The 26,520-nt window shown below is 34.9% G+C and overlaps 1 protein-coding gene across 1 annotated transcript in view; it reads right to left on the reverse strand.

Annotated features, from left to right (window-relative positions):
- Usp7 (Ubiquitin-specific protease 7) overlaps positions 1-26,520 on the reverse strand; it is a 747,694-nt gene that overhangs the window by 476,310 nt on the left and 244,864 nt on the right. The window contains exons 9-10 of the mRNA XM_090397965.1: positions 25,091-25,145; positions 12,485-12,565 (exon numbers count right to left, since the gene is read on the reverse strand). Of these exons, the coding sequence (XP_090254091.1) occupies positions 12,485-12,565; positions 25,091-25,145 (136 nt within the window). The remainder of the gene's footprint in view (positions 1-12,484; positions 12,566-25,090; positions 25,146-26,520) is intronic.

Below are 26,520 nucleotides of genomic sequence, written 5' to 3' on the forward strand. Positions count from 1 at the left end.
TTCTGGTGGCCTCAACTCAGCACTCTGTTTCGGGCTCATACTCAAAACCCCACATTTCATCACCAGTAACAATGTGTTTAATTCGATACATTTTTGGTTGTCGGTCAACTTGTGGGGAACAAATCGCGAATTGAATTTACAAAGGCCCAAACTCTCGATCTAAATGTTGTGCACAGTAGATTTCGGAATCCCGAATTCATCTTCAATCAATCCCTTGGACGATTTTGGGTTTTCTTTGATGAAATCACGCACTTTTTGGATGCTAACTTCGCTCAGTTCAGTTTTTGGATGGCCCAGCCTTTCGTCGTCCTCAAGTGTCTCACGATCACTTTAAAATTTCTTAAACCACTCGTAAACTTGAGTACAGGGTAAGAATTCATCATGATATGCTTTTTGAAGCATTTGATGCGTTTTGGTAAAACATTTACCAAGTTTAACACAAAAGTCAATTGCGGCTCTCTGTTTGAAACTCATTTTCTGACCATTCGTCAAAACACACTGTCACTCTTAGCACTATAACTCTGTTTCTAATGAAACAAATGTTATAAACAGTTGACACAACACTAGTGAAGGTTGTCGCTTTCGACAACAAAAAGATACAACAGGTGGAGCCACTAGTTTCTTCTATTTTCGGAAAGTTCAGTTTCTTTTTGGACAGAGGGTGTACAATCTTTCACCTGCAAGGCTGAACCACCAAAAAGCAATACACCACATAATGAAATAGCTGTCTTAAAAAATTTGTATCTGAATAAAAATATTATTACAAAAGCTGATAAGAGATGCAGCAGTTATCAAGGATCAAGATGATTATAACAAAAAATGCAAGGTCTTCTATGTGATGGTTCTACATATCAAATTATAGATTGAGACTCCGACTATGTCTCAAATGAAAAAAGTCTGCAAATTACTGAAAAAAGTTATCAAAATAATAAAATCATTTCATGTTAAAACAACTCCACATTTATGGATTACCAAAAATTCACAAATCTAATATCCCCCATGTCCTATAGTCGATAGAATACATAGTCCCACATATAAACTTGCCCAACAGTAAGCAAAGTCTCTTGCCACCCTTACTGGCAACTTCTCTACTTTTGTAAAAAATTCAGTCCATTTCAAATCATTAGTTAAAAATCATATACATAAAAATTCAGACATGATGGTTCATTTTGATGTCACCTCTTTATTTACCAACATACCACTTATAGACACTCTTGATTTGATCAAGTAGTCAAAATTAATCACCTGACACATTTCCCCCTGATATCTTTGAATTATTCAAATTTACTATGTATGGAGGTTACTTTACATGGGGAAAAAAAATCTACAAACAGATTAATGGTACTGCTATGCCCAGCAAACTTTTAAGGGAACACTTTGAAAACAAAATACTTACCACAGCTACACACAAACCCCTAGTATGGTTACACTATACTGATGATGTGTTTGCCATCTGGCCCCATGGACAAGACTGGATGCAATTTGTCACCTACCTAAACAGCCAACATTCCAATGAAAGAATCCAGTAACTGTTTACATTTTCTTGACACATTACTCATCTGCCTTTCACATGGATCACTATCTTTTTCCATTTACAGAAAGGCAACACTCACAGGAAGATATCTACATAAATAATCACATTTTCATTGAGTCCAACAGTATGGCATTTTAAAACTTACACATGGAGCCAGAGCCATTTGTTCTAATGATACAGCTCTATCCACAGAACTCAAATATCTGTGCCATACTTTCTTGGCCATTGGCGATAATTCCTACACAGCCCCATTACTTTTCCCTCCGCTAATACACAGGAACACAACATTACCATTTCTATTCCCTATATCAAATATCAGAAAAGACAGCCAAAGTACTAATGAAACATGGCCTTCGCATCACATTCAAACCTCATGTAAAATTAACAACTCTGATCCGCTTGCCTACGGATTAAGTTCACCCTCTAGTACACCCTGGAGTGTATAAAGTTTCTTGTGATTGTGACTTGGCCTACTATGGGCAGACAGGAAGAACTGTTAACATCCGTCTGGAAGAACATAAAAAATACATTCATTACCATTATTATGGCAAGTCAGGACTGGCAGACCATGGACATTTGACACCACTTCACATAGGATTAGATGGAAGAAAACAATATGCCATTTAGATGTAACAGATCCAAAAGATTATTTTGAGTAAGCCATGCTATGAAGAATTGTCCTAATCTGGACAAGTATCGTTGGTATTAATTTGCCAAAAATTTGGGAGACTGTTATCTTAAGAGCAACTCCCACATAGCTGTATTTTTTCCTACAACATTACAGGGCATCAAAATAGGAATCTAGATCTTTTGTCCATTACAATTGTACTGCTTCACTTACTCACTGTCACATATGCAATGTTGTGTTGTGCTCTGATGATGCTGATTTGAAACTCAGCAAAATATAAGCAAGTTAATAAAACATCTGTTTATCAAATATTGAAAGTTTATTTTTCACTTGGTTAGAGTATAATAAATTTAGTTTAATCCTTTATCCAAGTGTGAGCAAACAAAGTTTGCACCTGAAAGTATCTTCAGGACTGGGGTAAGGTGGTAGGTACAACGCTGGGCAACTCGTTGCAAAGGTGGACCAAGCCAACATCAATCCTATCTCAGTATCTCCCATAATGCAAAACACATCTCCTTGTGGATATGTATAATGTTATGCATTAAGGGAAGGGCCACTACCCAGACTAAGTTTCGACCTTTATTGAGGTCTCTTCAGTGGGAGCCAGGCAGAAGCATTAGCAGGTCATCTCTACCTATTCTGGGTTGTGGCCCTTCCCTTAATGCATAACACTAGACATATCTGCAAGGAGATGTGTTTTGCATTATGGGAGATACTGAGATAGCAGTGTTGGTAGCTTGCTCCACCTTTGCAAGGAGTGCCCTGGTTGTACCACCTTACCCCAGTCCTGAAGATACTTTCAGGTGCAAACTTTGTTTGCTCACACTTGGATAAAGGATTAAACTAAATTTATTATGTTTATAAAATAGTTTGGTGTTGTTAGGTTAAGTCACGAATAACCGTCAACATCTAAGCTTATCTGTTAGATCACTTTACTAAGATATATAAATCAGGTGTATGTAACATGGTGGACAGTGCTACTGCTACATCGTGTGATGAGTTAGGCGTGCATGAAAATGAGATGAAAGAACTGTTGCATAACCTGTATAAGAATCTGTCAATAGGGACAGAAAGAATATCCAGCCGAATTGGCTAGGCCTTTCACATGTTTGTATCACTTGAGTCTCAACTCAGGAATGATACCACAAGAATGTATGATAGTTCCTGGTATAAGGATGGTGCAAAAACTGATATGTCTAACTACTGACCTATCAGTATCTCTGCTATGGTGGTGAAGATTTTAGAGAAGTTGGTAAGAATTCTCAGAAATAGGTAGGCAAACAAGGTATGCTCTGCAAGTAGCAGTCTGGGTTTGAAGGTCATGTTTTAGCAATTTACTCATATTTAATAACATTACAACCGAGTAGGATAAAGGGAATGAATACGCTATGATAATGTTGGACTTTGTTAAGGCACTTGATAGGATACCACAGAAAAGGCTGTTGCATAAACTCCTGACTTGGATCAGTATATGGTTGACAGACAGATATAAAATGTGATATACCGTAGGTGTGAATTTGCCAGATTTAAGGTGACAATGGTGTACCTCAGGATTCAGTTCTTGAAGAGTTGTTGTTCAATCTATACATTAATGACATTAGAAAGGGTGTAACAGGAGATGTGCAATTGTTTACCCATGATGCAAAGGTAGACAGGGATGCTACTAATATCCAGCACTTACAAAATGATTTGAATAGGCTGGAAATTTAGGCAAACAAAAATAACCACGTTTAATGTCAGTAAGTGTAAAGTTATGCACTTTGGTGTGATGATATTTCCAGTGCCATATTATGAACCTTGACATGTAAGGATGAGGAAGTCACATTTTGCTCTTTATAAGGCCTTGATAAGAATGCACCTTGATTACTGTGTGCAGATTTGGTTTACCACATTCTAAGGGGATAAAGAAGCAATGGAAAGGGTGCTAAGAAGAATTACAAAGTTTATATTAGGAATATGGGATTTACATTATAAGGACAGATTGCAATTATGTGGATTATAGACTGGTTAACAGGAGAAAGAGGGGTCACATGATCGAGGTCTAGAAACGTCTGATTGAATGTTATAGGGTATCATCTGATGATAAACTTTGCATTATATGGAAGGTGCAGAGAGAACATGAGGGTATCCATGGAAGTTAAGTTTGTTCACAGTCAAGAAAGGGATAAAAGCTAGGTTTTTCTCTCAGAGAGTGAGTGGAATAGTTTGCCTTTAGGGGGTAGTGAGTGCACCTAGTATGAATGAATTTAAGGAAAGGTATGACAGCTGGTTTGGTTGATTTATAGCCTCTCTCAATGAGCCCTTGACTCCCGGGATGTCTCAGATAATAATAATAATTTACTTAAAGTTACGGAACCTATCAATACATGAAAAATTTCAATTTCCTAATCGTGCAAATAATCTCACCAGTTGCTTTTCTGGCTGAATCAATCAATGTTTCCTTCTTGCGAATGAATCTCCATGGTTTGAGTCTTGTTTGCAAAATCTTTCACACATCCTCAATCTATCCTTAAGGAACATTCCACAGACCACTCACTCACTTTATAAGGCCATATATTTAGGTTTGAAACTTAAAGATCATCTGTGGTTGCAAAAACAGTTGATACACGGTAGAATGAAAACAATGGATTTATTTGAAATTGAATGAGCCATGGGAGGTTATATTTCCAGTAATGTTATGTTATAACTGAGGAAAAGAGATTAATCGTAAGAGTAAATATATATATATATATATATATATATAATGTGTGTGTATTGTATGTGTGATTATGTCATATTCTACATATCACCCGACAGGTACAGCATTTTGTTAGTTTCTTAAGACCTTATGACTTCATAAAACACAATTTTTGGTTTTAATAGCAAGTGTTTAAAAAAAATAAACCTTAATGATGCATTATTGTAATGAGACATTCCCATATTTTTAATAACAACAGGCAGTCGTTCCAGTCAGTTCAAGCAGAGTGCTGAAGCCTTGCTTTAGCACTCTGCTTAAATAAACATTCAAAATTTGTATCAACAGCTATGTAGTAGGCGTTTCAGACTAAAGAATATTGTGATCCGTGTCTATTCCGTATTGAGCCAATCCAGATCTATCGGATTTCCTGTGGTAAATATATGATTGATGTTCTTGTATTCTCTTTTCTATTGAGTGTCCAGTTTGTCCAATGTAGGAGAGATGCAGTTACAGTAAACTTGGTACACATCTGGGAGAGACATCTTTTGAAGAGAGGAAATAAATTGAGTTTGTTGATGAGTATAAAAGTAGCGACTAAATCATATTTCTTCAGAATTCTGGATATCAGTTCAGAAACGCCAGAAATATATGGGATTCGAACTCGATGTACTCTTTCCTTATTGTTTAGGTTTGTAGGAGTGAAACAGATGTGTATTTCTTTCAGAGAAGCCATTTAATTTCATATATTGTTTGATATTTGTGAGTTCTTCCTGTAGTTAATGAGGAATCGAACATTTAGTCTTAGTTCGTCAAATTAAAGACGAGCTAAGACTAAATCATTGTCTCATTCAATTTCCATAGTAAATTTGATCCAAGGTTGTAAAATATTTATAGTAGCTAAAGATGTTGTTAATGTTTCTTTATTGTGAGGCCGTACAGCAAAAATTTATCCAGATTTAACGAGTTCCAATCCCATAACTTAAACAACAAAGAAACAGTACATCGAGTTCCACTCCCATACATCTCAGGCATTTCAGAATTCCAAAATTCTGAAGAAATATGATTTAGTGGCTATTTTTATACTATCAATAAAGTCTCAAGTTATTTCTCCTCTACAAAATATAAAACCTCTCCAATGCCTCTCCCAGGTTCCTTGTGACTGCCATCTATCCTACTTCGGGCAAATTGGATGCTCAACAATCATATATTTACCACAGGAAATCCAATAAATCTGGATTGGCTCAACATGGAAAAGACACAGATCACAACATTCTCTGGCCTGAAGCATGCCTACTACATAACTGTTAATACAAATTTGAATGTTTATTTAAGGAGAGTGCTGAAGACTTGCTTCACTGCCCAAACTTGAATTGGAATGACTGCCTATCATGATCAAAAATATGGAAAAGTACAATTAGAATAACACATCATTAAGTTTTTTTTTTAAATACTTGCTATTAAAACCAAAAGTGGTATTTTATGAAGTCACATAAGGTCTCAAGAAATTAACAAGATGATGTACCTATTGGGTGATCTCTAGAGTATGACATAAATTATGCATACACACATATATTTACAGTTATGACTAACATTTCATTTACAATGTTCACAATGTTCCTGTTTTTTGCCACTGAAAATGGTCTGTAAGTTTCAAACCGAAATATATTGCCTTTGCCTTGTGTTTTCATGTAAATAATTCATGTAACTATGGCATAAGTTTCTCTAAAAGAAAATAGTTATATATTTTTCATATATTTTAGTCCAGGACTGTCCATTAAATTTCTTTTTATGTCTTTCAGTATACCTGCTGCAATTCAGCAAAGTAGTACACATAATAGTAAAACCTGACCCAACAAAAATGAAATGAAATTGTAATAAAATGTTTATTTTTATGAAGATATCTAAATGTAGCAATACATCACTAACTAGTCCAGTAGTTGATAGCAATAAAAAACTACAATCCTAAAGACAGAATAGAAAGAAATATGCTAAACAATGACAATCTTGAAAAATGTAAGACTATCCGTACCTCGGTTCTTACACAGATACTCTAACAATTAAAAGAAAGCATGAAGCTATTTGCTTCTTAAATTATTATGATTTTCTTGTACTCCATCTATTTTAATTGACATAATGCTATCCTGGTTTGTCTCCTATTATTATAATGCTTCTTAAATTATTATGATTTTCTTGTACTCCATCTATTTTAATTGACATAATGCTATCCAGGTTTGTCTCCTATGTAAATGCTATTACTTATTTCACTCAAGTATTAACTCTATTCAATTAAATCTATAATCATTATCTATTACAGCTGAGATCAGTATTTACTCCAAGTTTATTTAAAATAATTCAATAAATCACATTAATTGCAGTAATTATAATACATGCCTCATCTAGTAACATCTATGGACAAATCTTATATTGTGAAAAAAATATTACGTCATTCTCAGACACTTTCAAATTAAACAGTACAAACAAATGACCATAATTGTACACTGAATTCGATGAAAATTTAACAAATTCACAACATATGCAAGCCAAGATACAGCATCATACTAATTCATCAAACTGACTTTACTTAAAATATACACACAGCAGATAAATTAAATCAAACCAGTTCTGCATCCAGAATTCAAAGTTTATTAGTATCCGTTCATTCCACTTCAATCTACCTGAAGGAACAAAACAGTCCTACATACCAGTAGTTGTGAGAATATTCAAAAACTGCATCCATATCGAATAAAGAAATACAAGTTCTTGCATAACATAATGGAAGTACATATATTAGTCCTTCTGCACCAATCACAGCAAGAATTATCAGTTTCTTTTACTTTAATCAACTGAACAGATTCCTGTAAAAAGTTCCTTGAAAATATCAGCATATATCAGTTGTCCCTAACAGACTGTATGTCTGTGTACTTCTTAAACAAAACCTTCAATTTATTCCTTTAATTCATGGAATTCTGTATCAATATTATTCCATACTTAGCATTTACTTTCCTCTGCTACGTTCTCCTTTCTCAGCTACCCAACTATTATTCCTGTTGCTAATCAAACCACATGCTGCATGACATCATTCAGATTGTGTCCGTCATCACATCCAGGTTCCTCACTATATGCATGGTGATAGTTCTGTTAACACATGCTTTTTCCCAGACAATGACAAATATCCTCTAAAAACTTTACTAAAAGATTATTTATTCACATTTTTATTCAGTATTTTCTCGCTTTATGCATCTAATAATCCTCCACACAAACTGAAGAAATTTAGTTTCAGTTTTGGAATCACTCCAATCCAATGTCATCAATGGTAAGTGCCAAGTAGTACATACATATGCATTAATTCTTAGCTGCTTTTACAACATCTGTGGTGTCGCGTGCTCATTTTGGTTGGGTGTGCTGTCATGTGGGTTATGCAACCCTCACTACAAATTTCACGTCAATTTGACCGAATGCATGCAAGTGCACCCACAGAAAATTTTCCTCGGGGGTGGGGGGATGGCTTGGAGAAATAATTACATCGATAAATTTTTATAATTATTGATTTAATAAAATAATTACATCAATAAACGTCTTTTAGCTTTTTTTTAATGTAATTATTTGTCGATGTAAAGTATAAATACATTATTTTCATTTTGCATCAATTTTAATGATCTTTAATTCTTGGGGGGTAAAAAGGTATTCAGAATTAATAGTTTTTAGCACAATTTCATATATATAAAAAAAACTGACCAGCATATTTTATTAAAAATCAACTCATTAATTAATCCTAAATTATTTCGGTTTAAAAGCAAAAAAATAATAAAACTAACAAGCCAAATAATATTAAATTACATACACTTACCTTTTAAAAATGTATTTTTCTGTTTAAATTTGTTTCACTATAAATTTACAATTCACACTCAATAACTAACTAGACACAGAGGGCAAACTAACCGGTCACTGTTAACAAATCAGAAAAAGATGAACCAAAAACAGGAACATGTGTTTTTTAATGCTGCAATAAAACACGTGCTCTATGGCTACCCCGCCGTGGGCAGAAACAGGCCAACCCATAATAAAATTTTAAGAGTGAAAAAGCGTTCCAAGGGTGTAAGATTACATATCTCAATCAATTTTATGATTATAATTTGTGGAATTTTTTAATCGATCCTGGGGGAAGTGTGCCATAGTACTATACAATATATACACGAAAACACAAGGTAAAAGTATTATTTATTAAATATACTGCCATATATTTCAGTCTGAAATTAACAACTATTGTCAGTGGCTTAGAAACAGTTTTACAAGGTAGAATGCAAACAATTGATTTATTCAAAATAGAACGGGCCATGTGATGTTAAATTGCCAATATATATGTATATATATATATCATACTAAACTTATCAGATAGATGTATTATCTAGTTGGTTTCTTAAGACCTTATGTCTTTATAAAATTTCATTATTAGTCTTAATTAGTTAAAAACTTTAATAATGTGTTATTTGAATCAAACTTTCCTATATTTTTGATAAGGATAGGCAGTCATTCTGATATAAGTTAGGGCCGTGAAGTAAGGCCTCAACACTCTCCTTAAATAGTAATTCAAATTTGTACCACAATCTAATATAATAATATAACCGACATCATATTATAAATTATATAAGAAGTAAAACCTTCTTATACGAATGCCTCCAATTATGAACAAATCGTTTTACGAACTTTTCCATTGAAAAATAATTGTACCGAATGGCGAACATTGTTCATTTTACAAATGCACCACTGCCCACGTGATACAACATTATCTCCGCAGTTGCTGATCATTCCATCAGTGTGTTTGGTTCCATTCAAGTGCCGTGAATCCACTCTGTGTATATCGTAATTTTGATAAATTTACTCTCTAATTCAAAGTATTGTTTTTTTTATATTTGTGTTTATTTAATAATTAGTTAATATGGCTCCTAAAGAGTGCAGTGATGAAAATAAACAGAAAAAGAGAGCACCCAGACCAATTATTGAACTCAAGAAAGAACTTATAGATAAATGGGAAAATGGAACTCATTATCTACAACAGAACTCAAGCCAGTGCCTTGTCCAATCATGTGTTGTTATTTTCAGCAAACTCAAATGATGTAGGTTTTCCACATCAGATACTCTAGAATCAAACTGTTAATGTACACCAATGTTGTGACGAATTAGAGAGAAGAATTTTAGAGTCTAAGGAGATAGTTATCGATCCCGTTCATATTAATAACAACCTAAGCTACAGCCTACCAGACTCTCACAGCTTAACTATTCAATATTGGCACTCTTGAGACCTTATATGCATGCATGTGCATAATGACATAGAGTTCATTCTTCTATTTAAACTCTAGCCTTTATTCTCTTTAATGTTAGATATGTTACTCCATGTTTTTTTTTTTTTTTTAAAAAAAACAATTCCTTTAGATTGGTTACTGGTATTTATATGTTCATCTCACACCTCATGAAGTCTAGGTTTAGATGAAACTAGTAGTGTAATTGAAGTTTTTCTTTAAACCTCGATTCTAGTCATTAAAATATTTTTAAATATATATATATATACAGTCATACCCCGACTTAAGCGAATCCGAAGTTACACGGTTTCTTATATGTACGTATTCCTGTCCTGCTTCACCTCTAGTTGTATCTTTCTGGCACCAGCCGCATTCACCAGTGTCACACATGCTGTGAACAAGCACAGACGTGTTTCGTGCGGTCTCCATTCATACATGATTTTTATAGACTACAATCCTTGCGATTGTTTAATGTTATGTTCTTGATAAAAATTTTATCACATAAAAAATAATAATGTCGTCCAAAGGAAGCAAGTTCGATTCTTCTACAGCAAGCAAGAAAAGAAAAACATTGACTTTGGAAACAAAACTCAACATTATTAAGGATTTTGAAGGCAGAATGAAAATTTGTGAGCTAGTAAAGAAGTTCAATCTACAGGAATCCACAGTAAGAACAATCATAAAAGAAAGGTTTACAGATTTTGGAGGACATAGATTCTAAGGAGGAACGAATTGTAGCCACAATGCAAGGAATAAAAAAATCATTAGTTTGCTATGAAGAAATTTTGCGTGACAAGAAAAAGACATTATGCTGTCAGACGAATCTATTAGATTTTATGAAACCGTCGACATCGAAATAACTTTTTTTTTTATATACGAAAAACTACAATTATGATTATATTTCTTAAAAAATATAGGTGTTCTGGTAAATCTTTGGTCCGAATTAACTAATATTTTGTGTGTTTGTATATATAAATTACATGCAAAATTATACCGAGTTACGCGAATTCGACTTACACGTTTTTTGTTGGTCCCACCTACTACGTAACTTCGGGGTATGACTGTATATTAAATTTAGTTGCACTTCAAATAAAAGTTGAATGAAGCAATCTCTTTAATTCTTCATCAGAAACAATTCTTTTTTGGAAAATCTTGATGACCAAAATTCCTACTTACAGTAACATATAATTAAATGTTCAGGCTTGGTCAATAAATCCTCAATTTCAAATGCTCCACCATTCCTGTTTTAATGCCTTCTAAAAAGTGACATAATATGTACCTTCTTTCTGCCTTATTTCTATGTGCACAAACTATTTTTCTCTTCTCTACAAAGATTTCAAAGGAAAAATAATTAACCATTTAGAAATTAACTTGCCAGATCTAATTTCTGCCATTAAATTGTTACTGATTGGGAACATTTAACAACTGATGAATGTTTCCTATTCTATATGAAAAAAAAAAACTTCATTAAATTTTTTCACAGCTGTCATTCTAGTTACTTTTGTATTATAGCAGCTAAAACTTCAAATCTCTTGCTTTGTTTATGAAAGATTACTGCTAACAGGACTTTCCACTAACTTGGTCAAAAAAAAGTTACTCCATATTTTTCCCATTGTGTATCTCTCTCTCATAGCTCTCGTAGCTGTTTACTAGTTACCATACTTTTTCACATGCTCCAGCACACAATATTACCAGTTTCTGCATCAGTCAAGTGAGAGACCCAAGGCATACCTTTATGTTATAGTCACAGCACTTTACTTGAAAGCAGTAAAAATGCAATTTCAGTGAAATAAATAAGTCTAACTTATGATTTTAAGCATATGCAAAGATCAAACTGTAATCCTTATTCTGAATAATGAATCAAGTGAGTTCACTTCATTAAAATTTATTGCTACTAAAGGATATATATATAAATAATGGATAACAATATGTCAATTGCACATTTATTATTATTATGTGACATCTCCAGGGAGTCCAAATCAAGGGCGAGTGTTCCAACAGCATCGAACAAATGAACCCCTCCAACTACTAACCGTGCTCGAACTTGCTTAACTTTTTGTGTGAGCCATTAGTAGCAGAGGCTCCAGCAATTTTTTTGTCACAATATCTGTATGCAACTAACAATAGAAACTGCAATTAAAAACAAAATATTGCATACAGATTTAATAAAATAAAAATAGTGTAGAACCATCTGCATTCATATCTGATGGTCTACAATATATCACTAATAACAGATATAATTGCTTATACAGTCAACTCTTATGAGAATTGGCTGGACGAACGTCCATAATTGATTATCATTTACACATGCACAGGAAAAAACTGATTACACAAAATGAGTCACTTACAGTCATCTTTCCTTCAAATAACTGAGGTATTGTTCCTTCAACACAAGTCCCTTTCATTTTGCTTTCCATGTTATCCAGAAGCTATTTAAGGAAAGAGGGAAAAAGTTGCTGCAACAAAATTTATTACATGACATGGTACAAAAATATAGTTTCATACTAATAATAAGAATTTATTTTTGCTGCATCTAGAAGGGAGTGGGTATGTCAAATATTCAAACAGTAGTTTAGGTAACTTTCCAGTTTCCTTTATTCCAGTCTTTCTCAGCAGCCCGCAAAAAAAATATTTTATAGGCACACACACAACAAGCTACAAGAACCACTAAAGTGTGTTTCCCAAAGTGGAATAACTTGCACATATCCATGCTGCACTATATAAATCTGATGTAATAATGGATGATGAGAATCTTTTGCCAAGTGCCTTTGATATTGTACCATTTATAAGCTTTGGAAAAGATCCAGAGTCAGACTAAGATAGTTGCTGATCTCTTCTGGAATGCCGAGTATGGGGACAGAATGAATGCAATTTACAGAATTGATGGAGGGGTGGGTAGATTTGATTAAGACAAATAACCTCGTGAGGGGTTGTTCCAAATCAGTGTAGATGACTTTTTTTTTTCCTCCCATAGAATGGGAATGGATAACAAAGGGGAGAGGGTCATCTCTGGAATTTGTGTAGGGATGATATGAGTAGGAATAGGTTATTTGCATGAATAGTGAAGGTTGGTTGGAATGCAATGCACAAGAGTGTGGTGAGTGCAGAGACAGTGAATGCATTCAAGGATTAGTATGATGGTCCACATGTGTTTTAGTGTCACTCATTCCATGATGAGTTACTGAACTCCATGGAGGTCTGATGATGATGATGATAATCAAAATAAGGAGAATAATAAGGAGTTTGAAGCACAGAAGTTGGTAAATTATCAATGAACAATATGATAATGAGGTAATTAGAATAGAAAAAAGAAGTAACATGGTTTGGTGATCTCCTAAATAAATTTGCACTTGTTGATGGAATCACTATGTAAAGCTCTCAGGGAGAAAAGACAAAGTGTATGACCAATGGAACAGAGAAGAAAAGAGATGGTAGTGCTCGCAGGAGCAAATTATTTAAATAGTGATGCAAGAAAATATGAAAGAATTGCTAGAAGAAGTGATAAAGAAAAGTGAGATATTGAAAAGTGTTAGTTTATAACCTAGATACAATAGTACTCAGTTAAGAAAGAGAAATATGGCAGCAAATGATTTAACATGCAGACTGCGTAGAAGAAATAGGTGTGTATTTTTTTATGTGTGAAGCGAGTTATTCTTACTGAATGAGACCTAATGCAGCAAGTGAGGAAGGCTAGATTGTTTTGGAAGGAATGCTGAAAATTTGTAGTTCAGCTAAAATTGTAATTTCAGTTAAATATGCAAATATGATAATGATATGAATATCAATGAAAATGCCTGTGAATCAACTGAAGGGATGAATCTCTGTGCTTTGGAATTTCTAGATGTATCTGGGGGTGGAAGAGTTGCCCAATCAAGCCAACCACAGACTACAGATTTTAGTAGACAAAGAAAACTAGGAGTTAACTTATGTCTATACACAAATGGCAGGTGCATCAGGAACAAAGGGATTGAATCCAATATTTTGATTAGAGGTAAAGGCCATTTTTAGGAAGGAGAGATGAGACTGGCAATTGAGGGGTAAAACTAATGATATTGATGATATATACAGCAGTGAGTCTGAGGCTGCTGGTGTCAAGTGGAGACTAAAAAAGGTTAAAAGTGTTGTGGGTGTTGCTGAACCTGGTGGTTCAGCTGCTGGGGATGAAGAACCGTATCAGCAAATTACCCTGATGAATACTAAACAAATAATCATTACGGGTGGATTTAACTATCTGAATACTGAGTGAGTAACAAAAAAACTCATAATAAGAATAAAAAGAAGAATTTATAGAGCTGCTATGAGACAACTTTCTAAAGCAGTATGTGAAAATAAGCAACCTGAAGGTTTCACTTAAGGATGTGACCATTTTGCCACCAGTTCTTTATTATCCATTCCCTGTACTAACATACTGTTGGCTGACCAACTTTTCATGGATGGGTTCTCCATTAGAGACAGAGCAGCCGGCAGTGGCAATCATGCAGTAATGACAAGGAAAATAGCTATATATGGATGTTCCAATTAGGACAGGTTACATGTTGAATTTTTGCAGAAAATTATGACAAACAAAGGAAAATAGTATGTTCAGTTCATCGGTTAGAGGAACTCATCTAACTGATGAAATTTCTAACATCTAACTTTCTCATCCATTAGAATCAGATAATGGATGAGAAAGATATCATGAGGGAAGGGGAAGCTCTAAAAAAAAAAAAAATGCAGAAATGATGCGCAATCTGAAATGGATGTGCAACTTTAAGCAAGAGATCCATAAGAAGAGGATGGTGAGGAAGGAATATCATAAGGGGGAAAGAGAGAGAGATGAATTATGATATATATATATATATATAAATACATATATATGTATATAGAGTGCTTAAGGGTCAAAGCTGTATAACTGAGAGGAGACCTCCACATAGCCTTAAAGGAATGCGGAGAACCAACCAGGGCTTCTGACCTAATGTCCAATCCTCACCTTCTCGTGGTGCACCCTGTTGGGTATCTACCTGGATACTGAACGAACGAGGATGAACTGGCAATTTGGGATTTAGCCGACCAAATTGTATTCTTATTGGTTAAACCAAAATAAAAAAATGATGGTACAACATGACAAAATTTCATGCCGGCTGGGGCGTCGCCCGGTTAAAAAAGGACCCCATTGTTTTCGCCAGGGAACCAGGGCGAACAGCAAAAAGTCAGCTACTGGAACAAATCTGAAAACAAACCCCAACTCAACATCACCAAAGTTAAAGATCGGTACTATCAACGTAAGAAGCCTGAATGGCAAAGAAATGGAGCTAGCTGAGGAATTAGATAAGTACCAGATCGACATAATAGGGGTGACTGAAACAAAAAAGACCAAAACTGGTGAGATCTTTCTGAGCAATAAATACAAAATGTTATATTCAGGCAATGACAATCAAGGAAAAGAAGGAGTAGCCATAGTATTCAACACAAAATACGAGGCTAATCTTCTTGAATGGCAGTCAGTCTTGAGTAATGTGGGCAAATATGAGAATGGGGAACTGGACAATGAGACTTATTTGTGCCTATGGTCCCACAGAAGGTTCTAGTAAGGTAGAAGTGGAGGAATTTTTTGAGGCTTTAGAAAAAGCAACTCACACAATGAAAAATGAAAAGTTGGTCCTTGTTGGGGATCTAAATAGCAGAGTAGGAAATGACTGTGAGACATACAAAAATATTTTGAGAAAATTTGGAGAAAAGAGCAAAGCTAATAATAATGGCAAATATCTGTTGGATTTCTGCTCAGGACATGGACTGGTTATTACTAAGACCATGTTCCAACATAAAAATGTGCACAAATTCACATGGAGAGAAGAGGCTAGGAATAAGAAGAGTCTCATTGACTATGTTATTGTTGATAGTGATGTTTTCTCCCTGGTGAAGGACACCAGAGTGTACAGAGGATTTGAAATTGGAAGTGATCACTATTTAGTCTTGAGCAGGATAAAATTGAATTTTATATTGAAAAGAATAACATGTAGGAAAGTTTTAAAGCGAATAAAAGTTGAGCAGCTCTCAGATGTGAACTGTAGACTAAAATACACAAAGATTATTGAAGAAAAAATGAAAGAGTTTGAGAACAGGAATCAAACCTTGGAGATCCAGTGACAAACTCTGAAGAAAACATTGATTGATTCTGCCAGAGAGGCATGTGGTGAGGTTGTCTGTAAGGATAAAAAAATGAGAACTCCGTGGTGGACACAGGAAGTTAAAGAGGCAGTGAAGGAAAAGAAGAAAGCATATCAAAAGTTCCAATCAAATAAGTCAGCTTGTGCTCTTAGAGAATATAAAGACAAATGCAAGAATGCTAAACACTGTGTAAAACTAGCTAAACAAAAGTCATGGGAGGACTTTGGCAAGAATATAGAAAATAAATATCAAGAAGGTGGCAAAATATTCTGGAGGCTGTTGAAGAAGCTTAGGAATGGAGGAAAAAGTGCTGTAAAAGGAATTAGAGATGATAAAGATGACAACATGAAAATGGGAGAAAAAGATATCCTTGAAGTATGGAGTAATTACTTTGAAAAACTGCTAAATGAAACAAGCAGTGATGACAGCACAGTGGTAAAAAACACTGACCAGGCATGCAGTCAGGAATACATATCCATACTTGAAGTAGAATGCTAAATGAAACAAGCAGTGATGACAGCACAGTGGTAAAAAACACTGACCAGGCATGCAGTCAGGAATACATATCCATACTTGAAGTAGAAAAAGCCATCAAAGGCTTGAAATGTGGAAAGGCAGCAGGAGTAGATGATATTCGACCAGAAATGCTGAAATATGGTGGTTAAAAGTCTTACAGTGGCTGCACTGCATAGTTCAGAAAGCCTGGACAGAGGGACGAATTCCAGATGATTGGAGTAGAGCTCTCATAGTACCCATATATAAAAAGGGAAATAAAACTGAATGTGAGAATTACAGAGATATTTCCCTAATGAGTGTTCCTGGCAAAATCTATGCAAGTATACTTGAGAAACGGTTGAGAAGAATTGTGGAAGAAAAGCTTGGTGAAGGATAAGCTGGATTCAGGCCAAATAGAGGCTGTCAGGATCAGATCTTCACTTTACGACAAATAGTCGAGAAAGCATGGGAATATAACAAAGATCTGTATTTAAGTTTTGTCGATTTGGAAAAGGCATATGACAAGGTGCCAAGAGAGAAGCGATTCAACACGCTACAGTTATATGGTGTCAACGGGGCATTATATCAATCAATACGTAGTCTTTATTTGAGTTTTAAGTCAGCAGTTAGAATTGAAGGATGTTCAGGAAGATGGTTTAATGTTAAATCTGGTGTGAGACAAGGATGTACATTATCCCCTCTGTTATTCATTAGCTATATGGATCACATTATGAAGGAAAGTGGTATTAAACATGATATCAAAATTGGAGATGTTATTGTCAGTTCTTTGCTTTATGCGGATGATGTTATACTTCTAAATAAATCCACTACAAGTCTGCAAGATTCTCTGACTAAATTGAATAGCTGTTGTAACAGATATGGTATGAAGGTCAGCAATAAAAAGACAAAGACGAAAATAGGTAGAATCATTGAAAATGTCAACTGTGTTGTGAATGGAGGACCTGTGGAACAAGTAAAACATTTCAGCTATTTAGGCATGATTTTTACTGAAGATGGCAAATTAAATATAGAAATAAACAACAGAATCAGCAAAGCTGGTATGGTGGGAAGTCAATTGAATAAATTCATATGGAATAAGAGAGAAATTAGTCGGAACACTAAATTAGCTGTATACAAGACAGTGTTCAAACCAGTTTTAACTTATGGATCTGAGAGCTGGGTCAGAAGTAAAACACTTGACCAAAGACTAGAGACCACAGATCTGAGAGTCCCGAGAAAGATTATAGGCGTGAACCAATGGCATCAATGGCAATATCATATTAAAAACAAGGATATTAGGAAAGAACTTGACATTGTCAGCATCCAAGAATGCGTTAGCAGAGCTAATCTCAGGTGGTATGATCACTTAAACAGAATGGGCGAGGAAAGATTAGCAAAACAAGTGTTCTGTGCCAGGTTGGCAGCAAAATGACCCAGAGGAAGACCAAGATATAGGTGGATTGATACGGTACAAAGTGCCTTAGACGATAGAAATATAAGATCTGATAATGTTGGAGTCTTAACAAGTAACAGACTGATTTGGAGGAAAATTGTAGATAGGAAATTAATAATGATGTAATTTTTTTCATGTAGTACTATCATATCCTGTACACCCCTTGAGGTTACATGGCAGGAATTTGATGATGATTATATATATATATATATATATATATATATATATATATATATATATATATATCAAGTGCAGGTAAGAAAAGTCACAAGTATTGTATGAAAAGCTAAGTTAGCCTATGGAAAAAAGAAAAAAAAAAAAAAAATCCTGTGTAGGCTAAGAGCAACTCAAAAGAATTTTTCTGTGATGCTGCAAATATAAGAATGAATAAAGAATGAATGTGGAAAAATAACTGTAATAAATGCAGATTACCTTAATTTCAAAATCTGATTATTTGAACTCCCATGTGATTGTTCCAATAATCTTCGCTAAGATCTCTCAACAGAGATAGAGGTGCATTAGAAGGAGGTTCTACATATGTTGCATAACCTGATTAAGAATTTGCAATGGGAATATCAGTAAGCATACTAGAGGAATTCTCAGCCGAACTGGTTAGGTGATACAAATCTCAGCTCTGGAAAGATCCCACAGAAATGGATATAATGTATGATAATCCCATTTCACAAAGGTATGGCAACATTGATGCATATAACTCTCAACCCATCAATATCTCTGGACTGGTTGTGAAGATTTTAAAAAGGTATGTAAGACCTGCCATACAGAACTGTGTTGAAAGACAAGTTACACACTGCAAGGAACAGCATGAGTTTACCAAAGGAAGGTCATGTATCAGCAATTTGCTCATATTTTATAGTAATGTTACAGATACGTTAGATAAAAAGCCCTATTAGATATCTACCTGAATACTGAACAAATGAGAATCCTGCATGCTTTGCATCACATGATACTCGCTAACTCTCTAGAATCTTAGACTGGACTAGAATCGAATTCTTTCCAACCAAAGGATAACAGCATTATAAACTGAGCTATGGTAGCTCTATTCTCAGTTATATTTGAAAATTAAAAAACTACTATTATATAAAAGGTATTCATCTTTGATTCTTTCTAGCACTTTAGTATATATGTCTCTTTTCATCAGAAAACTCTCTGTTATCCTGCTCAACAAGAGGTGAGGTTGCTTCCTATTGCATATCTCATGTACCTTCTTATATCATGACTGCTCTTTTCATGTAAATTATGCCTTGAGCCATGTCTTAAACAGAAATCGCATTATTGTTAGGTCTTCTCTTTAATCCATTTTTTTGCATATAATTTCTGTATGGATTCACATCCAACTTTGTTGTTTATATCTCCCACAAAACCTGGTTTTAAAAATAAAACCAGGAAGGTGGGTAGATTGTTCTACAACAATCTAGAAGTAAGGAGGCAAGCTTAACTGTGTAATCTAATTGGTTTAAAACTACAGTGGCATTTCCCTTATCTGCCCTTGGTAATTATTATTCTGTTGTTTTCAACTGATTGCAGAGCTTAAAATTCTTTTCTTGAGAGGTTGATTTTTTGAACACCTAGTAACAATGCACACACCAACTCATCCATCTGACTAAAACTATTTCCAATGTACAAGTCCACATTACTGTACAAAAGAAATCCTTGATGCAAGATGCAGAATTTATTTTTATTTATTTATTTTTATTTTAGCATGTACAGGGTGTCCCTAGGTGATTTTAAAAAGTAATTACTCTTTTTCAAGACGTTTAGGCTCCCCCCACCCCCCAGATTGTAAAACTACCAACCCTGAGAGATTTTTGAAGAGGTTCACTTGAACCAGAGAATGAAAATACTTATAATCGTTCAATAATTATTGAAATTCCAGCACAGCCTCCAGATTTAACAGTGCCTGACTTCTTATGGGGTTATTTGAATGGGAAGGTGTACCGAAACAAATCCGGAACCATTCAGCAGTTGCAGAACAACATCCAATCCTTACCACGACAGACTCTCAGAACTGTTAGAGAGAATACCCTACATCGAGCAGTCATGGGAAGCTGAAAACGTAAGACATTTATGTGATGTAATTTTTCGCACTTGATGTAAAAAAAAATCTTAATTCTTTGTAATTTTATTTTATTTATTTATTTTTTTTTTTTTTGTGTAATTAAAATTTCGGAAAGTTCATGTGCAAGAGTTATTACTATTTCAAATCACCTAGGAACTTTTGGCTCTCCCTGTAGAATACAAATTTGACTAAGCAGCAATATAACAAGCAGTACTATTTGATGCTCACTGTGAAAAATCAGTAGTAAAACATTTCTGTATCCCTAAAAACTTTCTCCATCATTCTGAACAAGTGTTGTAACTTTCTTTTTATTTATATAAATGTGGTAGGTTTCCATTCCATCCTATTCCACTGCCATGTCATGGCGAAGTGAACATTTACCTTGTCATCGTATTGGAGGCTTAATGGATTGTATACAGCACTCAGAAAGGATTAAAACAGAATTTAATACTTCCTATATATTTCGTCTCTGTAAATGAGATATCTTCAGGGATTACAAAAAAACTAATGTAACATACAAATAACACACAATACTAGGCCCAACCACGTTGGTGACTCTAAAGTCCTATCTAGGTGGAGCGCCCTCTAAGGGTGGTCGTAGGGTGGCCTGGAATGTAAAGTGGGACCTCTGGTGATAAGCATTTCCCAAATCTTGGGAAGTTTAATGCAACCATATTTGTTGAGATTCGGTTGATTTCTGAGAGCTGCTGCTGATTCTAAGAACAGTCTCTCTTTTTTGAATTTTCTGTGGTGGAGCATGGTGGTTTTTTCCCACCATGCTCCACCTTCTGTGGGTTGTATCCAAGACATGGTCAGCCAGGCCTGACTGACCATAGTCATGTTTGCAGATGTATGACTTATGTTCCTCCAGGCAGATAGTGGCTGATCTGCCTGTCTGTCCAAAGTATGCCAGTTTACAGGAACAGGGTACTTTATAGACTCCAGGCACTGAGAGAGGAGGGAGCTGATTTTTAGTAGAGCGGATAAGGGTAGCAAGTTTGCAGTGGGGGTTAAATGCTGTGTGTAGGTTGTACTTTTTAAAATCTTGGCTATTTTTTCGTATGTGCCACGGATGTAGGATATGGTGATGGCATTTCTAAACTCTTTCTGAAGAGAAGACCGAGGAAAGGGGGAGGACCTGATTATTTTTTTAATACTGTGATCGCTGTAGCCATTGGAGAGGAAAGTGTTGTGTATGTGGTCAAGCTCAGTTGTAAGGGCGGTTGCACTGGAACAAAGATTGTGGGCTCTCTTGGTAAGAGTTTTAATAATGCCATATTGTTGAGCGGGGTGGTGGCAGGAGAGTTTGTGAATGTATCTGCCTGTGTGCGTGGGTTTTCTATATACAGTGAAGGAAAGCATAGCGTTGGGAAGGCGTGTAACTAAGGTGTCTAGGAAGGGTAAACAATTGTTCTTTTCCTTTTCCATTGTTCTTGGATGTAGGCTGTTCAGGTGACTGAGGAAAGAGTCTAGTGTGTCTGGGCCATGAGGCCATATAGAGAACACATCATCTACATATCTTAGCCAGATAGAAGGTTTGAGTGGGGCTGAGTCTATGGCTCGTTTTTCAAATTCTCGAACGCGGTATCTGTCATTTAGCGCCAGAGATAGCAAATAACATCAAACTTGATGTCACCAAGATCCTTGCCCAGTCTCTGCCACCAAAAAGTAATTTATCGTCCGCCCAATGCACTGCTCTCATGAAATTACGAAAAGAAACAAGTATCGTCATCACCAGAGCAGATAAGGGTAATGCCACAGTCGTTTAAAAAAATTAAAAAACTTACTTAAAAAAGTGTCTTCCTGCCCCCCGGAAATCACAACAAAATTCAAACCTTTCCGTACCCATCCCTCCCAAATATACGGTCTACCAAAAATCCACAAACCCTATTCCCCACTAAGACCTATAGTAGATGCCACTAACCCACCTTGGTACAAGCTGTCAAAACAGCTGGCCAGCTCTCTGACCCCCCCCCCCCTCACTGGACTTTCCACATCCTATATAAAAAACTACTCATTTTAAAACCCTCATAGAAAATTTAATCTTAAATAACACAGACATATTGGTAAGTTTGACATCTCCTCATTGTTTACCAATATTCCCTTAATTGATACCTTAACACTCTTAAAAAACGTTTTTCCTTCTGACATCTTAGATCTCTTTTCCTTTGCCATCAATTCTGGTTACTTTTCTTGGAAGAACAAAATCTACAAGCAGATAGAGGGAACTACCATGGGTTCCCCCTCCCCTCTCACCTCCTCTTGCCAATTTTTATATGGAAGAATTTGAAAAAAGAGTCACAGACTCAGCCCCTCTCAAACCTTCTATCTGGCTAAGATATGTAGATGATGTGTTCTCTATTTGGCCTCATAGCTCAGACACACTAGACTCTTTCCTCAGTCACCTGAACAGCCTACATCCAAGAACAATGGAAAAGGAAAAGAACAATTGTTTACCCTTCCTAGACACCTTAGTTACACGCCTTCCCAACGGTACACTTTCTTTCACTATATATAGAAAACCCACGCACACAGGCAAATACATTCACAATCTCTCCCACCACCACCCCGCTCAACTATATGGCATTATTAAAACTCTTACCAAGAGAGCCCACAATCTTTGTTCCAGTGCAACCGCCCTTACAACTGAGCTTGACCACATACACAACACTTTCCTCTCCAATGGCTACAGCAATCACAGCATTAAAAAAATAATCAGGTCCTCCCCCTTTCCTCGGTCTTCTCTTCAGAAAGAGTTTAGAAATGCCATCATCATATCCTACATCCATGGCACATACGAAAAAATAGTCAAGATTTTAAAAAAGTACAACCTACACACAGCATTTAAGCCCCACTGCAAACTTGCTACCCTTATCTGCTCCCTCCTCTCTCAGTGCCTGGAGTCTATAAAGTACCCTGTTCCTGTAAACTGGCATACTTTGGACAGACAGGCAGATCAGGCACTATCCGCCTGGAGGAACACAAGTCATACATCCGCAAACATGACTATGGTCAGTCAGGCCTGACTGACCATGTCTTGGATACAACCCACAGGATCTCATGGAAAAAAACCACCATACTCCACCACAGAAAATTCAAAAAAGAGAGACTGTTCTTAGAATCAGCAGCAGCTCTCAGAAATCAACTGAATCTCAACAAATATGGTTGCATTAAACTTCCCAAGATTTGGGAAACACTTATCACCAGAGGTCCCACTTTACATTCCAGGCCACCTATGAAAGCCCTTAGAGGGCGCTCCACCTAGATAGGACTTTAGTGGCATCCACGTGGTTGGGCTTAGTATTGTGTGTTATTTGTTTTTATGTTACATTAGTTTTTTTGTAATCCCTGAAGATGTCTCATTTACTGAGATGAAATATATAGGAAGTATTAAATTCTGTTTTAATCCTTTCTGAGTGCTCTATACAATCCATTACGCCTCCAATATGATGTCCTCACAGCACTTAAGCCTTTACACACGGATTTACCTTGTCACTAAAACAAGAGATAGAGAAACTGACCTTTCTCAAAATACTGTTACGTCAATAATTTTTTCATCATTTCATCAATGCAATGCAGAAAAAATGTTCTGCAAGACAATCTGGAAACCTATTGAACATATACCTTGTATTAAAGTTTTGTGATAGTGAATAATAAAGCATGATTTCCGTGCATTCTTGCACATGTGCACTTTGTTTTGTTTCATTTTCAAAAATGCATTTTTTCCCTCAGATTTTGTTAAATGTTCTTATGAACATGAATTTTAAGTAAAGCATTCTATTTTATCACTCTTCATTTCACTTTAATTATGTTGAATATTTCTATTAAAAATGACAATATCAACAACATAACATTGTGTATAGCATGTTCACCCAATGTGGAAATATGTGTATTTATTGTGTGCATATGTGTATGTCTGAGTTATTAGATTCCACTGCCATGTCATGGGGAAGTGAATATTTACCTTGTCACTAAAACAAGAGATAGAGAAACTGACCTTTCTCAAAATGCTGTTATGTCAATAAATTTTTTCATCACTTCATCAATGCAATGCAGAAAGAATGTTCTGCAAGACAATCTGGAAACCTATTGAACATATACCTTGTAAAAAAGTTTTGTGATAGTAAATAATAAAGCATTATTTCCGTGCATTCTTGCAAATGTGCACTTTCAAAAAATAAAATATTGAGACAAGTTCTCTGAGCTGAGAAACCTCTTGAACCTGTGGCTTCAAATAATGCTATCCCTCAAGCATATAACAAATCTGGATTTGTTATGGTTTGCCACTTAATAAATCTTAGCTCAATCTTCGATTTACTAGCTTTCTTAATTAAATCATGGACAAAATTGTCTATTCACTAAATGGTCAGTATTAACTTTCATTAACTTCATAAATATCATCTTGTATAATAACTCGGACATACACATATGCACACAATAAATAAACATATTTCCATATTGGGTGAACATGTTATACACAATGTCATGTTGTCGATATTGTCATTTTTAACAGAAATATTCAACATAACTAAAGTAAAATGAAGAGTGATAAAATAGAATGCTTTACTTAAAATTCATGTTGATAAGAACATTTAACAAAATCTGAGGGAAAAAATGCCTTTTCGAAAATAAAACAAACAAGTAAACTGAGATGAGGCACTGATTTATCATTTTTTTTGGATGCGCATTCAAGTGCACATGCACACACTGAAAAAACCATGTAAATTATGATTTTTATGAAATAATAACGTCCTAACCATTAATAAAGAAAAAATTACATACCACACGACATAATTCTTGAACGTCATGCTGCATGAAGGAATCCAATGTTTCCCATCTAAAAAAATAAATTGTTTTTATATAAATAAGCATATGGATAGCAGTCAAGTGAACAATCTTATTTTTGAATATCATAAAAATTCTGTTATGCAGTAGACACTGGTAAATACCTAAGGACCAGAGAGTGAATTTAGCAAAAAAAAAATAAATAAAATACTGATAACTCCAACTTGATTCCCATAAAAGAAAGGAAATGACAAAAAAGAGAGCTTAATAGGATAACCATAAGAAAACATAACAAAAAAATTGCAGGAAATGGAACAAAGGAAATCGTGGGAAATTAATCAAAAAATTACAGATGAAAATGCAACAAACAACAATGGAAATAAAGAGATTTAAAAAAAAAGACACCAGGAGAGGGTACAAAAGAAATTGAAGGTAATCATACACTCATGACAGAGCCAGAACTATATATAAATATAAAGCACATAAAATGAACAAAGTATAAATAATGATAAAAGACATAAGAAATAATAGAAGAGTATGAAATTACAAAAATGAAAATCATGAATTAAGCTTTAAATTTCAAAATGTTATATAGGCTTAATGTGGAGATGCCCTGAAAACTGCATATGCAGTCAATACCATTAAAGTTAAAAATAACCTGAAATCTTCAGCTGTCAGTAAACTTGATAATTAGTCACCACAAGTAATGAAGATCTGCATTGTCAACCTAAAAGCTAATGGAAAAGTGATTGACACAGCAGGTGCAAATGTCAGGTTCTTAAATATTGTACAATATTTCTCTAAACATTTACAGTTCTAAGAGAATAGTATCAATTTATGCATACTCTATACATTATAGAAAAATATTGCACAATATACATAATTTCTTTAATTTTAAGTAAAATTGGGGAAGTGTGTTTGGCTGGCAGCACATTTTGTGTTTGAAAGATTCATTATTTACAATGTAACAAATTCCAGATTTTTTATTTAAAAATTTCACCTAAATTTCTCATTTTGATAAGACACTCTTTGCATATTTAGTACATTATGAAGATTTTGCAGGTACTTAACATTTTAAATTTAAATGTTAATGTTGGATTTTAATTTTTATAATTTCATGCTCTTCTCGTTCTTTCCTATCTCATTATGTAGGCTTCTTGTGAGGGACAGGACATTTTTAGAACTATTTCTTTGGTATAAAACCATAAACAAAGATGTCAAATAGGCACTGTTTGCATTTACAGCAAAGTGTATACAAACATTTTTTTGTGATGAAAACCTAAACTCAATTCAAGCACCCAAATGGAAAGGCAGAAAATGGCTTGCTGCAACTATCTACCTATAACTCCAATATCGCTTGAATGGCAAAAGAAAGTTGTACTGTTCCATTTGAATGCAAGTGGCATAAAAAAACTGAGCCAATGTGG

The sequence above is a fragment of the Typopeltis vanoorti genome, chromosome 9, assembly GCF_054136105.1.
Source record: "Typopeltis vanoorti isolate ZY-2024b chromosome 9, IOZ_Tvanoo_1.0, whole genome shotgun sequence".
Lineage (NCBI taxonomy): Eukaryota > Metazoa > Arthropoda > Arachnida > Uropygi > Thelyphonidae > Typopeltis > Typopeltis vanoorti.